The sequence below is a fragment of the Gasterosteus aculeatus genome, chromosome 20 (assembly GCF_964276395.1).
Source record: "Gasterosteus aculeatus chromosome 20, fGasAcu3.hap1.1, whole genome shotgun sequence".
Taxonomy (NCBI): Eukaryota; Metazoa; Chordata; class Actinopteri; order Perciformes; family Gasterosteidae; genus Gasterosteus; species Gasterosteus aculeatus.
Genome location: NC_135707.1, coordinates 13,832,508 through 13,846,197, shown reverse-complemented (window position 1 = coordinate 13,846,197; position 13,690 = coordinate 13,832,508). Strand labels below are relative to the sequence as shown.

General features: G+C 44.0%; 1 protein-coding gene across 11 annotated transcripts in view; it reads right to left on the bottom strand.

Annotated features, from left to right (window-relative positions):
* cobl (cordon-bleu WH2 repeat protein) overlaps nt 1–13,690 on the bottom strand; it is a 41,905-nt gene that overhangs the window by 5,383 nt on the left and 22,832 nt on the right. For 7 of the 11 annotated variants that reach the window (XM_078094099.1, XM_078094100.1, XM_078094106.1 and 4 more), the window contains 5 exons: nt 7,335–7,905; nt 4,966–5,115; nt 1,586–1,904; nt 530–648; nt 137–316 (listed from right to left, as the gene is read on the bottom strand). In XM_078094099.1, the coding sequence (XP_077950225.1) occupies nt 137–316; nt 530–648; nt 1,586–1,904; nt 4,966–5,115; nt 7,335–7,905 (1,339 nt within the window). The remainder of the gene's footprint in view (nt 1–136; nt 317–529; nt 649–1,585; nt 1,905–4,965; nt 5,116–7,334; nt 7,906–13,690) is intronic. The other 4 variants (XM_078094104.1, XM_078094105.1, XM_078094107.1 and 1 more) reach the window with 1 other exon arrangement.

The following is a 13,690-nucleotide window of genomic DNA, read 5'->3' as shown; positions in this document are numbered from 1 at the left end:
AAAATAAATTCAACACAGGACTGTTATGTTACTGCATTGCATTGATACAATCGAGCCTGGATAAAGGCATGAAATGTAAATAATGCGATCCAAAGTGATAATGTATCAGTCAACGTAGGCATATTTTCCCTCGTACCGTTTCTGCTAGCTGGCTGAATCTGGGTTAGCGATGTTGTGTCGTGACGTTCAAAGTCCTCCAATACTTCATCTATGGCTGTGACTGGGACATCCATGTCCACTACAGACACTGGCACCTCATTACTATCGGTTGACAAGGTATAGGGGGTATTCTTTGATGATGCGATATCTATGTGGTCTGGAAAAAGCAGAAACAGGACATAATACATAATATTTCTGTACTTTGGACAAAAAAGAAGATCAACATGACTGTTACTAATCAAAATAAAGTGAATTTGAAATAGTCACTTGTCAAACTGTAGATTCATAAGATTACTTCATGGATCTGGCAAATGTGGAGTTGCAGTGTTAAGAATATGGGTTGACTGAGGCTTAAGCCAGTTAGCCTCACCTGCAAGGTCCGCTTCGAAATCCGCTAAAGTCTGATGAAGCTGTGCTGTGAGCTCTGGGTCGTCTTCATAGCGGCCTTTCAACCTGCCCGACTTTGCCTGTGGGCTAATGTTATTGTGTCTGAGGATGGTACATAAAAACATGTGTCACAAACACATCTCCACACATACACACACAGAATCCCAAAATGTAAAAAGCATCCCCACGACTCCATAATTCCTTCCATAACAGTCGCTCAGTCACCATTAAACAGCTGTTATGAACTACTTAATAGTAGAAAGAAGAACATTAATTTACATTTTAAATAGTTTTTGCTTGTTCAAAGTTTAATTTAATTTAATTTGACCGTGTTGGCATAGCAACATGTAGCTGTAAAGATATTATTACCACAGATTGAACTTCCTTTACTCTCTCCGAGGGAGCAGCCTCATGACGTACTGGCATATGAGCTATAACAAATTGCAACAAGGCCAAACTAAATAGAAAAGACTTGGATTGGTGCTCTTTTCCTTAACGATTCTGAGAAAACAGGGTTATAGTGCTTTCCTGGATTAGTGGGGAGCCAGCAGCATCAGGCCAGGCTCTGGATTCACAACGTTTCTTTGAGCCATCAATTCAGTATTCCTAGTCTGGGCATGTTTTGTACACATTTCATTTCGCGGCAACTAGAAGGTGAAATCTAGGGCAGCATCCATTTTCCACAATTGCCTTTGATTAAGGTCCAGTAACCGTAACTATGGACGACTGGCTACAGCTCAACTATAATACATGGCGGGGCTTAGAACTACTGCCACATTTCAAAACTGTAGAAAAACTTTCCTCGCTACCTGAAACCGTGATGAGTCATGCTTCAGAGGAAAACACATTACATGTTACTTCCTAACAGGCATCACCAATTCAAATGAGACCTTGCATCATCTTGACTGCCAAAAGTCTTAAATCAGATAAATAACAGGTTACATTATGTGCTTGCCACCGTCATTCTACTTTCCTCCCTCGCTCCTGTTAACACCTACTTCCACGCCTCCTTCTGTCACTTTCATGACTTCATCTCTACCTGTGCCTTGATTCCCAGGTGGCACATCCCTCATCGCTGTCACTGGAATTGTCCCGCACTGGGCCCGACAGTCTGCCTCCTCCTGCGCTCCTTCCACCCTGAGACAAACTCCCGTCTGGCGACGTGGGCTGGGTTTCAGACGGACAGCTGACGATGCCCGAGTCCTCCCCCTCCGCCATGCCCTCGGAGGCAGCATAGCCCTGGTCGGGCAGGCTGCCGCTGCTGCCCCCGCTGCCCAAAGACACGGTCTCCTCATCGGGGGTTTCGGTTTCTGGTTTCTGGAAACTGGCTGCGGAGCCGTGCATGGAGTGTAGCCAAGCTGGGAGAGGATAGATATGAATTGGCTGTTATCACTGTCCCTGCTAGCAACTTCAACATCCAGGTCAACAGGGTTTCAAGGTTGTGTACGGGGGATATTGGTTTTCACTGGGGTAGAAAAATATACATTTTATCCAATGAGATTATTATTTACAGGTTTGTGGTCGTTAAGAAACCTTGAAAACCTTTCATGCGTAGGAAAACAATAAGAAAAGGAGCACCATAAATTATGAGGAAATTAGTCTGAAAAAAAGCCCAGGATGCAGAGCGAGCAAGAAGCACAGGAGATGGAAGAGTATTTACGTTAGTTTCATTCATTCTGACACCGAGCACACACGCAAACCAGAAAAGACAAATATATAAACACAAGCCCACAGCATAACCACCTGTGGCTTGATAAAAACTACTTGAATGATGTGTGGGTGGACTTACTGTAAACAAACCCTTTTAATTAGATTATTACAGTACTGATTTAGGTTTGAATGAAAGGCTGCATTGCTCTCACACCCTCTCATCTCTTTAGTACACGCTCTGGTCTGCCCTGCCGAATTTTTGGAAGTTATTTAGTATGTTACTTATATCATTAAATTCTAAACCAAGAAAATACAAATCAATGTATCGTAAGGTTTTCAGCAGCCCAGCCGCTATGCACAGCACTGGGAACTTCTTAAAAATGAGTTTAACTGTTTCCAAACCGCGTTTGTCTGCGGGTGTGTCCATGCATTGTGCTACCATACGTCTTCCTATGTGTGTAAGTGTAGGCCTGTCAGTTTGGGGCCTGGTCCTAATGTGTGTGGAGAGAACAGTCAGTTCCAGGAGATGTGGTGGTGACTCACAGGGCCGTCCTCCCAGCTCCTTCCCAGCAACAGCTTAGTCATGCCAGCTACAGCCACAACGAGTGCACTCTTTTCTCATGCTTTCATATATTACAAACACACTTTAAAAGGGCGCAAAAATTACTCAAACTTCCAACTCAACGTGACACATCTCCAGTTAAAGCCAAACAGTGTATCAAGCAAATCATTAGTGTGACGCGTTACTTGTCAAAAGCAAACCAATGCTATCCGTGCACTGTCCCAAACCAAAGTCCTTCCATCTCAATCCAGTCTTCAACTGTTTAATTGAAAAATGTCAAACATATAATCTGTTTTTCAATCACAACAGAGATTGCCCATACAAATAAATCATCACAATTGCCCTTAAGAGGCTGAACATTTCAATCAGAACTCATTGGCTTTGAACTTGCAGAGGACAAATCATATTTGACATACATAAACAGATTTGGATCTGTGACACGATAATGGTTACATTCGAATGGTAACAGAACAAGTAATGTGATAAAAACAGGCTTCCTTCCCACAACAAAGTGACCACACAAAAAGAGCATTTTGCATGTTTTAACGAGAAGACTATGTAATAATATAGAGCTACGAATTGAACACATACTGTCAGGATGATGGGTAGGTAGGTATCTTGTAGTTTTTAAACCAAATATCAAAATTATATAATGTTTTTTTTTGGACCCAATTAATCTGTTTTTTGGATCCCTAACAATCATTTAGGAACAAACCGTGAAGCATTAATGTAGCAGAAAGCCCCCAAAAGTAATACTACCACAAATTACTACAACAAATCAGTGTGTAGTGCCATTCTCTTTTCTAACAAGGTTCACCTCTCACAATTATCTTTAAAATGCACGAGGCACCACTACCTAAAAGCAATACGTCATGGATAGATTACCCTCTCCATAACAGCAGCGTGCATTTAGGCGTACGGTTTCTAAAACAAGCCACAACACACAGAAAGAGAGAAACACACGCTGTCCAATTATTGATCTGCAGATATCGCATTACCAGAGTATTGGCTGATAGATATCGCATGGCCTTGCCTCATAGCCTCATTTGAGCATGTCACTCATCAATCACACTGTAATTGATACCACCACGGTTGAGCTCATCTGCCATCTGCCTTCTGACCACATTCTGTGCGTCCACTTTAACCTCAGGAGCTCTGATCTCCTGCATAATCAATAACAACTTGCCGATCAAGTTGAAATAAAAAATCACCAATGTACATACATATATTTGTGTAAAAAAAGAGTGGCATTGGAGAGCACTACTTGCTTTCAATTGTTGTATTTTCTTTCTAATAAAAGCTAATCAAAACCATATAAAGGAAGAAGCAGCTCGGGAAGAAGCTCAGGTTACTGCAAAGTCGCTTCTGTGAGGCATCGTGACACCAAGTGAAAGCAAGTAAAAGAAACAAGGACCATTCAAACTATTCAGGCAACGGAACCAGGACATATATAGAAGACTACAGAGGACACAGTAGAGTCAGTAGAGTATGAAGGTGGTGAACATCAGAGGGAGGTCCAGCAGAAATAGGAAGGGGCCGAGAGGAAGCAAAGGGAACTGATTTGGCCAGGTCGTGCCGGAGGGAGACTTCAGGAGTGCTTGGAGCGCAGACGTACAGGCCCACAGCAGTACACTGTAAAGCAGGGTGCAGGGGGGGAGAAGGGAGGGGGGGCGAAAAGAACAGGTGAGGTTTGAGACAGCGAGAACTGCAACATTGCATCTGGCGTGAATGACAAAGAAGACCACATCCAGAGCCAGCATAACTGGGAAGAGAGAAATTCATGGCAAAATAACAGGAAATTGTAATATTTGTCAATTTTTCCTGCAAATGCAAAGAAGAACACAAACAGACTCATACGGCGGTTTAGCATCACTTAACAATGTCTTCCATTATGCATCTAGTATACTCCCATGTACTGTATACAGCCAACAAAAAAGGCACCAATGCTGACTGTTGTTGACCCCAGCCCTGACCTTTAGGACCCAGAAGAAAAACAGGGCATGACAGGTTGACATATATAGGTAAGGCCCAGCATCACTTAACAACTCAGCTGTCCGGGCTGCGGGCTGCGAGATGGAAAGCATTCAAGGACAACGTATAGTATTCACATACATGCAAACAAGCAAACAAGCAGAGGAGCAGCTTCTAGAAAGAAAAGAACGGCCAGGACGAAAAGGAAAGGGAGAGGCCTCCGATCTGGCACCTACACTGGGGGCCTGCTTCCCCGGCCTCCTCGGGACTGTTGCTTTCTGTGGGCGCAATGGGAGGGGAGGGGAGAGTAGGGGGTAGGACAAGATGGGGAGGATCCCGCGCCGCGGTGCGACGAGGTTTGGGTGGCGCCGGTTGATCAGCGGCTCCTGTGGGAGAAACGGCATGAAAGGAAGGGCAGGAACTGACGGTCATGTTGGTAATAAAAAAAGGAGGACAAGGCACAACCATCTTACATGCAAACTACTATCAAACTAAAAGTAGCATAGAAAACATGATGTACTCATCAAGATAGTTTGTTTTTTATGTGTTCTGGAAACGTTGTTGCTGCTGTGTGTTTGTGGTGAAGTTCTTATGAGACTGCTTGTAAATCATACGGTGGTTTCTGGGTGAGGAAGTCGGAGTTTCTGTGAGTAGAAGTTTTGCTAACTCCTGTTAAAACTTTAAAAAAGAATACATTTGAATTTGCAGCGGTTTAAATCATATGTTGCATGCTAAAGCCATTAAGTGTAAAGTCAATTAAAATGTATTCATTTTAAAATCCGGCTTTATGTAACAAGTACCTGCCAGTTTACCACTTTGAAACTAGATGCCAGACAAAAGCTGTCCTGCGATAGTCGGAGGCTTAATAGCTTCAGGTGATGGATGACATTCAGTGACAGAAAGTAGCATTGTGTGGATAATTATATTTTGCATGTGATTATTACTAGTTTTAGCATTTAACAGCATTCCCACAACCCAATATTTCCTCCCTACTTCATGCCAAAAATCAGCTTGATTAAAAAAGAAATGTTCCTGCTAGACGAACTAGTAAAAAAGGAGATAAAGACGGGTAAATACGGACGTGTAGCATATGCAAACTACAATATCCAAAGCGGAGTCAAAAAGAAGTGTGGACTGATGAACGGGACAACGTCAATGTAGATAACATATTAGGTTGTAGTGGGAAAAGGACAATTACTGTAAAACGTCATTGTTGAAATGTATCTGCTTTAATGTCCTTATAAGACGAGAGATGCATCAGCGCGCTGTGTCTTAGTCAGCAGCTGCTGTCGCTCTGCTACTTTATCTGTTTACTCTGCTGTCGACGGAAGGGAACCCAAACGGTTTGCAGGGCCGAGATGATAAACAACGCTGGATCACACAAACACGACTTAATCCGCCGCTGCTATTCATTACACACTAAATGACCAGGAGTTGATCTTGTTCCCCCCTCCTCGCCCCCTTCACATTGTTGTTGCTATGATTCTTACAAAGAAAGATCTAAATAAGCACACTTTGTGATGATGCCTTTGGTGCTCCGCTAAATAGCCGGATGATTCATGTGGACAGTCTGAAAAAGCTGAAGACGCTACAAGAGGTAAATCAAATGAACCAACATCAGGCAATAACACAGCTAGGAACTGGCGGCTAAGAATGAGCAACAGTATGATACTACAAATGTGTAATGATGATGTGTAACAGACTGCAGTGACTGTATCAAAGGACGTCTAGTTTTTAGTCAGTGCATGATGAGGTTGTGTGCCGGTAAAAACGGACCGTGGCTTCTGGAACCAAACTGTTTTACAAGAAATGCCCAGCTGGACTCAGAATGAGTACTTTCTCTTACTGTGTAAACGCAAATGCAGACGACTGATAAAGGGAGGGTCTGAGAAAGGAGAAGAGAGGAGGTGTTGTACTGTCAGCAGAGTCAGGAGACGAGAAAAACAGAGAAGCTCGGCCTCTAAAAGTATGAATGATGTTCTGTTCTTTCCTTAGAAATACAAGAACCTCCGCATACCTCATCCTTTCTCTTGCTTGTATCTGCCTGTCCATCATCACCTCTCCTTAAACCCTTCTAGTCGGCTCGTTGCTTCCTCGCTACACTGTCGAAGCCTCACCATGCTTCTCCCTCTGGACTCCGGTAACCTCACCTTCCTCATGCCTTTTCATACTCTCTCATCTTTTCCCTCATTGAAAGATCTAGGTTTTAGTAAGACCGATACAAGGTCAGCTATAGTTCAAGTAGATCTTGTTTTAATCTATGATAGATCCATCTGTCTGCCAGGTTTGAAGGTTTGTTTGTGTGGCTGTGCGCATGTGTGAGAGAGAGAGAGAAGAACAGACAATAGACAAAGATGTAAACCAGCTCCACTAGTCCCGCTACATCAACCATGACACACACACACACACACACACACACAGCATGTCAGCGGGTCATGTACGTCATTCTTGACAATGTGGGTTCATTTTCTTCAGGGGAGACAATCAGTCACTTTAGGCTGATTCGCTCCTTCAACATAGAAGATGATTCACTTTCAATGCTTCTAAACTCTGCGTCAGGTGCTGGCTTCTGCGTGTCTGTCGAGCCATTTCATGAGATAGTTACCCATCGCGCTGTGCCGGTTGTTCTCAACGTCGTCCAGTTTCACGTTTAGGGCCGTCTCGCTCTCCGACCTGGAGCTGCTCGCTGAGGTCGCTTCTCGGCTCGACTTGGCCTTTTCCGATGCCTCCGCCTCCGCCCTTCGGCCGGAGCTTTTCCCAGCGGGCTGGAGCCGCACGGACCCGCTGGCCGTGCTGCTGGTGAGGGAGCTGCAGTACGAAGCGGCCTGGTCCGGGTCGGCGTCGGAGTCGTCGAGGCTGTGGCTGAGTTCGGAGCTGGAGTCCTGCACAGCCGGGCTGTCGGTGGTGCCGCTGCTGCCGCTCGGCGTCGGGGAACCGGGGGTCGGGCTGGCAGAGCGCACGGGTGAAGGGTTCACCGGTTTCGCTGTTTTCACGGCGGTGGCGGAGGCGGCGTTCGATTGAGAGAAGGCCGGGCTGGGTGTCTCGGTAGCGGGGCTGTCAGGGGAGGAAGCGGCAGAGGTCGAGGTGCCGTCGGCGCCTGGGGAGATCGAAGCCGGGGTGGGAGGAGGGGCTGGGGCCTTCCTCTTCCTCTGCTGGCTTTCTGAGCCGAGGCCCATCTGATGGAAAATAAATGCAAGAAAAGTTAATTAATCGAAGCACCACGTCTGCGGGGGGGTTGGACCATTAATCAGCCTGTCTAGACCAGAGCAGAAGTTGAGGTTACTACTGAGTAATTAAATCAAGTGGAGCTCTGGCATGCGTCTGAGACTCAAAATTTAGTGCCAAAATTCCTTTTAAATTATTATACAAGATATAAAACGTCTGGCAGTGACCCCAGTTCATTCGATCCAGAGCTGTTGTGATAGAACATTTTCAAACTGCAAATTACTGTGATGTTTCTCAAAATATCTCAAGGGGACATCCACCATTATTCAGATGTTCCCGTCTTGCAAAATTCCTCGTTATTCTGGTATCACTGATCACTTGATTGGGATAAGTGACAGCTCAACTATATGCAAGATTATGTGATTTTATCTGCATAAAAACATTTAGAAAGTCTCTCTTCATTCTCTCGTTCTCCAACACTCAATCCATTGCGTTCAAACACGATTACTGGCGTGTTTCAACTTGAATCATTTAGGTAAGCCGTCAACTTTGGGAAAAAAAATACAATGACCTGCAGTGGGAAACAGGTTCGATGGAAATTGGGCAAAACGTTAAAACCACTTTCTGTTTTTCAATGTATTTATAGTGCAAACATTGGTCTTGGAGGATTAAGGAAGGAAGGAAAGAGAGAGAGAGTGAAAGAAAGAGATAGAGAGAGAAAGCGGAAGATAGGGAGAAATCAACAGGTGCGGATGGGATAATACTATGTAAACTAAAAAGCATTTATTTATTCCACGGGCAGATGAGATCGTTCACAGGTGATCTCACTCTGTGTGAAGTCGGTTGTCTAACCATCAATAATGAAGTGCTACGGACAGGTTTCAACAGTGAAGGTGTCTAAAGTTTTCTGCTGCTGACTTTAACTTTTCGTCACTCAAAAGCTCAACAGAGAACATGCCCGGAGCCGCGTGAAGGGTTGCATCAGAAGAACCTCGCCTTTCTGCAAACAAATGGGTTCAAACACGTGAACTCAATGAACTCAATGCATGACATGCTATAGAAATTTAAAGCCCCCCCCCCCCCTCCCCCAACGGTCCGTCTTTCACTTCCATGGTCTCCCGCTTCTCTCCCTCTCCGGCATCGATACAGACATGCCAGTGGATGTGGGCCAGAGTTGAAGCTGAAATGGCTGACTGACTCGCCTGTGAAGATGACGCATGTGTGTGAGAATGTGCGTGTGTTCCCTGCAGAGTGAGACACAAGACCTGCTATGAAAGGAGGAGAGCTTCAGAACACATCCACACTTATATGACGTTTCTCATGTGTGCACACACACACAACAGAACCTCTCATTTCTCAGCTGAGCCGGGGTGCATGGATTTGGGGGGGGTCGCTCAGGGTCACATGGTTAAGCGTGTGCTGCTCTCGTGGTCCTTATGGGCTCCACGTAGCATTTACTTAAGATTGTAAGAGTCTGAACATTAAGTTAAGCTCATTATGTAATATTAGCATGTGCCCACTATGTTTTCTTGTGTTGTTTTTTGGTTTTACATTTGCGGCGGTTTTTACTTTTTTCAAAATGCAAGTTAAAAGAATAGCTGTAAATCATCATCATTTCTTTTAACAGCATGTATTTATAGAAGCTGGTACGGGATCTGGTCCCTCCTGCTTGTGTCTCAAGTCAACATGTGGTACGGCATCACAAGCCAAGTCCCACAGAGCAAAGGACAGGGCCTGACGCTCACAATCATGTTGCATCAAATCCCAAGCAGCAACAATATCAAATTAAAGCAATGCAAATCCAAGGAAGTGAGAGCGGAGTTCTCTATAAAGCGTTTAGAATTAAAGATGGCAGAGCTAGAAAATCCACTGCGCAAAGACACAGAAATGCTCAACACCTCTTTCCGTTCCCATTCGTTGATTTGGAAATTGATTAAACATTTAGTAGATCTTATTTTTATAGAAAAAAAAATGTCACTATCAAAGGGGAGCCAGATTCATGGATCATGTTGTATTGTATTACATAACCTCAGGGAAGCAGAGAAATGAAGAGCTTTCTCACTTTTTCACTTAGTTTACTCGTGCTAAAAGGAACCCAATCAACAAGTCCCCAGGAGTCAGCTTATTTTGGATGACTACCAAAGACTGTAAGGACGTCATCAGCCACCATCTGATTATCTTTGTGTCCATGCCCATGCGTTTGTGTTTGATCTAAAAGGAACGGGAAATAGAGAACTTGATGACTGCTATGGTAGAGTTCCCGTCTCCTCTGCAGTGTTTTTGACAAAACTGGGCTTGGACTGAAGCCTGCTTAGGTCTATTATTGACTACAGTGTGGTGGTAAGAACAATATAAATGCGTACATTGTGCATATCTCTGGCTGCACCTTCACATTACCAAAGAGTCTCTGCCAGCAGGGACCAGAGGAGAGGACAAAGCACTCAATGTAGAATGCGTCGCAACACAAAAGCGCATAGAGCGCCATGCAAGGGAAGTCTGGTGTGTCCATCAAATGTTCCACTCCGTGGTTCGAGAGGCCCCATGTTGGAGCACGTTGATCAGATAGGGCCACCCATGGAGGCCTCAACCTGGTGGTGTGACCATTCATCAGTTGTTTTGAAGGACTCTTGATGGGCACGCGGCTTTGTTACAGGGCAACATTACTGCACTAATGTGGAATGCGGAAGGGAGTGTGTGTGTGTGTGTGTGTGTGTGTGTGTGTGTGAGAGGGGGTCGAACCATATATGTGGGAGCATGTGCTTATGAGTACATTCATATCTGGATGCATGTTCGCAGACGTGTGTGTGTGTGTGTCAAGGATAATAATAGCGCCTCAACGGTCTCACCACTGAGGCCACGGAGGTCAGAAACATCCGAACAGCAGACGGGAAGACGGTGTGTTGGGCTTATTGTGTGCTTGTGCGTGTTTGTGTGTTATAATGAACATGTGTGGGATGTTTGATGAGGGAAGTTTGATGTTAAATGTCTCAACAATGTGTCTGTGTGAAAATATAGGGGGGGGGCAAGGGTAAGGAGACACATGGCTGACCCAGTTCCATTGTGGTCCACTTTGCCCTACCGACCCACATAGACTGAATGTTTAGAAGTTATGTTGGAGGATTCCGAGCAGAACAACATATTGGTAGTATTCTTATATTTTAATGGCAATTATTTTTCTTTGAGCAAGGGCAACAAACACACACGCACGCATCCAAATTCAGCCGCCACTACCTCAACACCAAGCACACAGGTTTATTCATGCTGTCGGCAGGTGTCTGTCTGACAAGGACCAAACTCAAGTACGGCACAAGACTAAATAAAAAATGAATGAATGATTCAAGGAACGAGAATGTTCCTGAATTGTATGTTTTCTAACATTAATATACAATCATCTACATTAATGATAATGTCCATGTAAAAAATAAGAATATGTAATGTAATACAATATGTGTTATGTACATCTTTTTGTAATTACATGACGGCCCTTTTGACAGAACAAATTAACAAAGAAAGCTGTTCGATAGAAATGGTAGGACCAGAGATGAAGAGCCATGCGACAAAAGGACAAGCATCCTTCACTACATCTTCAAAACCTCTGGTGGTGGCTGAGGAACACATATGATACTTTTCTTCTTATGTCTTTACTCTCTTTTCTTCTTAAAGATTTTTATTCAAACAACTTATCCAACCACAATTGAAACAGCAACAAGCCACAATAAGAAAACAACAGCTGCCCTCTTTACTGATGATGCTCAGCGGGGTGGCGCCGTGAATTAATTGGGTGAGGATGTGACAGGTCGACGAAACAGAGAGTACGCAAAAGAAGAAAAGCACACATTGAGTAGTATTAACACAAATTTTTAAGACAGATGGATAACAGAAAAAAAGGAGACAGACGAAGGGACAACCTTTAACACACATTAATAAACACAGAAGCATTGTGTGTTCTGTCCGGCTGATTAAACGGGAGCTGTGCATTAGAGCAGATTGAACCGCTGTAGTCAATTACATGACTGATGGATGGCTATGAAAAACAAGCCTCCCTCTGCTGCCAACTCTCTACTTTCACCCTGTGACAGATCATCAGGAAGAAAAACCTAGCCAGCTCGATCAATCAAGAAGCCACACGGACTCAGGCAGGAATGCAGCACGTACAAAAAACAACTTTATGCAACGTGGAAAACTGTGCGGACAGTAAAGGCAGGCAGAAGGCTCTGACCGTTTAGCACATACGCACAACTAAACACATACTATGTTAGACAAAAACTCACACACATGTCCTGACAGCAGACGGTTTAGCAGAAAGCTTGTGATTTAAACACTCAAACTAACCTGCTGCCTCTCACAGTCGGGCAAGCTGCCATAGTTGAGGTCTGATCAGCAGTCACGTTATGTCAGAGCTGCTTTGGGCAAACATTTGTTGGAAGTGACAGACGAATGTCCCTTGAGATATTTAATCTCAAACAGCTGTGGCAGGGCAACTGCTCCCATGGTTCACGTGTGTTCTTCCAAGTGTGCAATGTTTTAATTCCACACATCATGGTTTCACAGCAAGCAGGTTTGATGTAAAGGATGACAGGTCTCCATTTCCTGGCTTTCACAATAAAATCTGCTGTATAAAACAGGAGATGTGTCTGTGTTGCATCTTGCTTGATTGGTTATAATACGAATCCATTAAAAAATGTTCTCCCAGGTCTGCATACATGTCATGCTGCAAATAACTGGGCAGTCCAGGGAGATTAGTCCAGTCAATGTTGTAAAAAAGAAGAAAGTTGGTGGAATAAAACAGGGGAGCAGAGAATGGGCGATGAAAGCTGAAGTCTATGCTAAGCTCCAGGTTAAATGTTCTTTCAGAGTCACAGACTGCCCGGTCACTACTGCTTCAACTTCTGAACATCAATGCTGCTCATTGTCTGTTGAATTCTTTTCCTATCGCGTCCTGAAGGTGATGGTTGGTGCCAAGTAACGGATGCCAACCAGATTTCATGCGATATGATCCCAAAGCTTATACAAAGTCAATGTTGCACAATGGATTGAACACACACTTTTAAGAGCAGCTGTTACCTTACTTTGACTCACTGTGACCGTCTAAGCCATGCAGTTCTCTCTCTTTTGGTCTTTATTCTCTCTCTCATTCTCTGTTGCCTCAGTTTTCTGACTTCAAGTTTTGTTATTATGTTTTTGGCTTTCTTTATCTCTGATCACACAACACACATGTGCACAAACGCTTCAAGAAGCACCTTCTGTTACTGAGCATTGAAGCAGAGAGCTCAGAAATTCTCTGAACTCCTTTATCACAGAAGGAAACTTAGGCCCGGCTTTCTTTCCACAATATCAGATTGGCTATCACCGCTGGAAACAACAACCCCAAAACAAGGTTTTGTTTCTGTGCACTCAATGTTCCAAAACATCATTTAAATCAGTGCCGCTTCCATGAAGACACACACAGATTGTTGTTTACTAAGCCGGAGAAAGAAAAGTCTAAAGCTCTCTGTCTCCTTCATGACCACCATGAGAAAACATCCGAACCTCCTACAGTCGAAGCGAGGAGAATCTTCCTGGAAAACTGCGTCATCTGTTTTTAGCGCAAATGCTGTTCACATTCTGACAGCGACCATCCTCCAGACATCCTCCCCAAGATCTACTGACAAGACAAGATCTACTTTCATACGGTGAGTGAAATAGGAGGGTAAAAAGAAGTGTTAAAGATTTTGTTTCAACAACCTGAAATCTATTTTGCACAAGAAATTGGACACCAACCCTGTGTAAAAGATATACTGTAATACAATGCAGTGT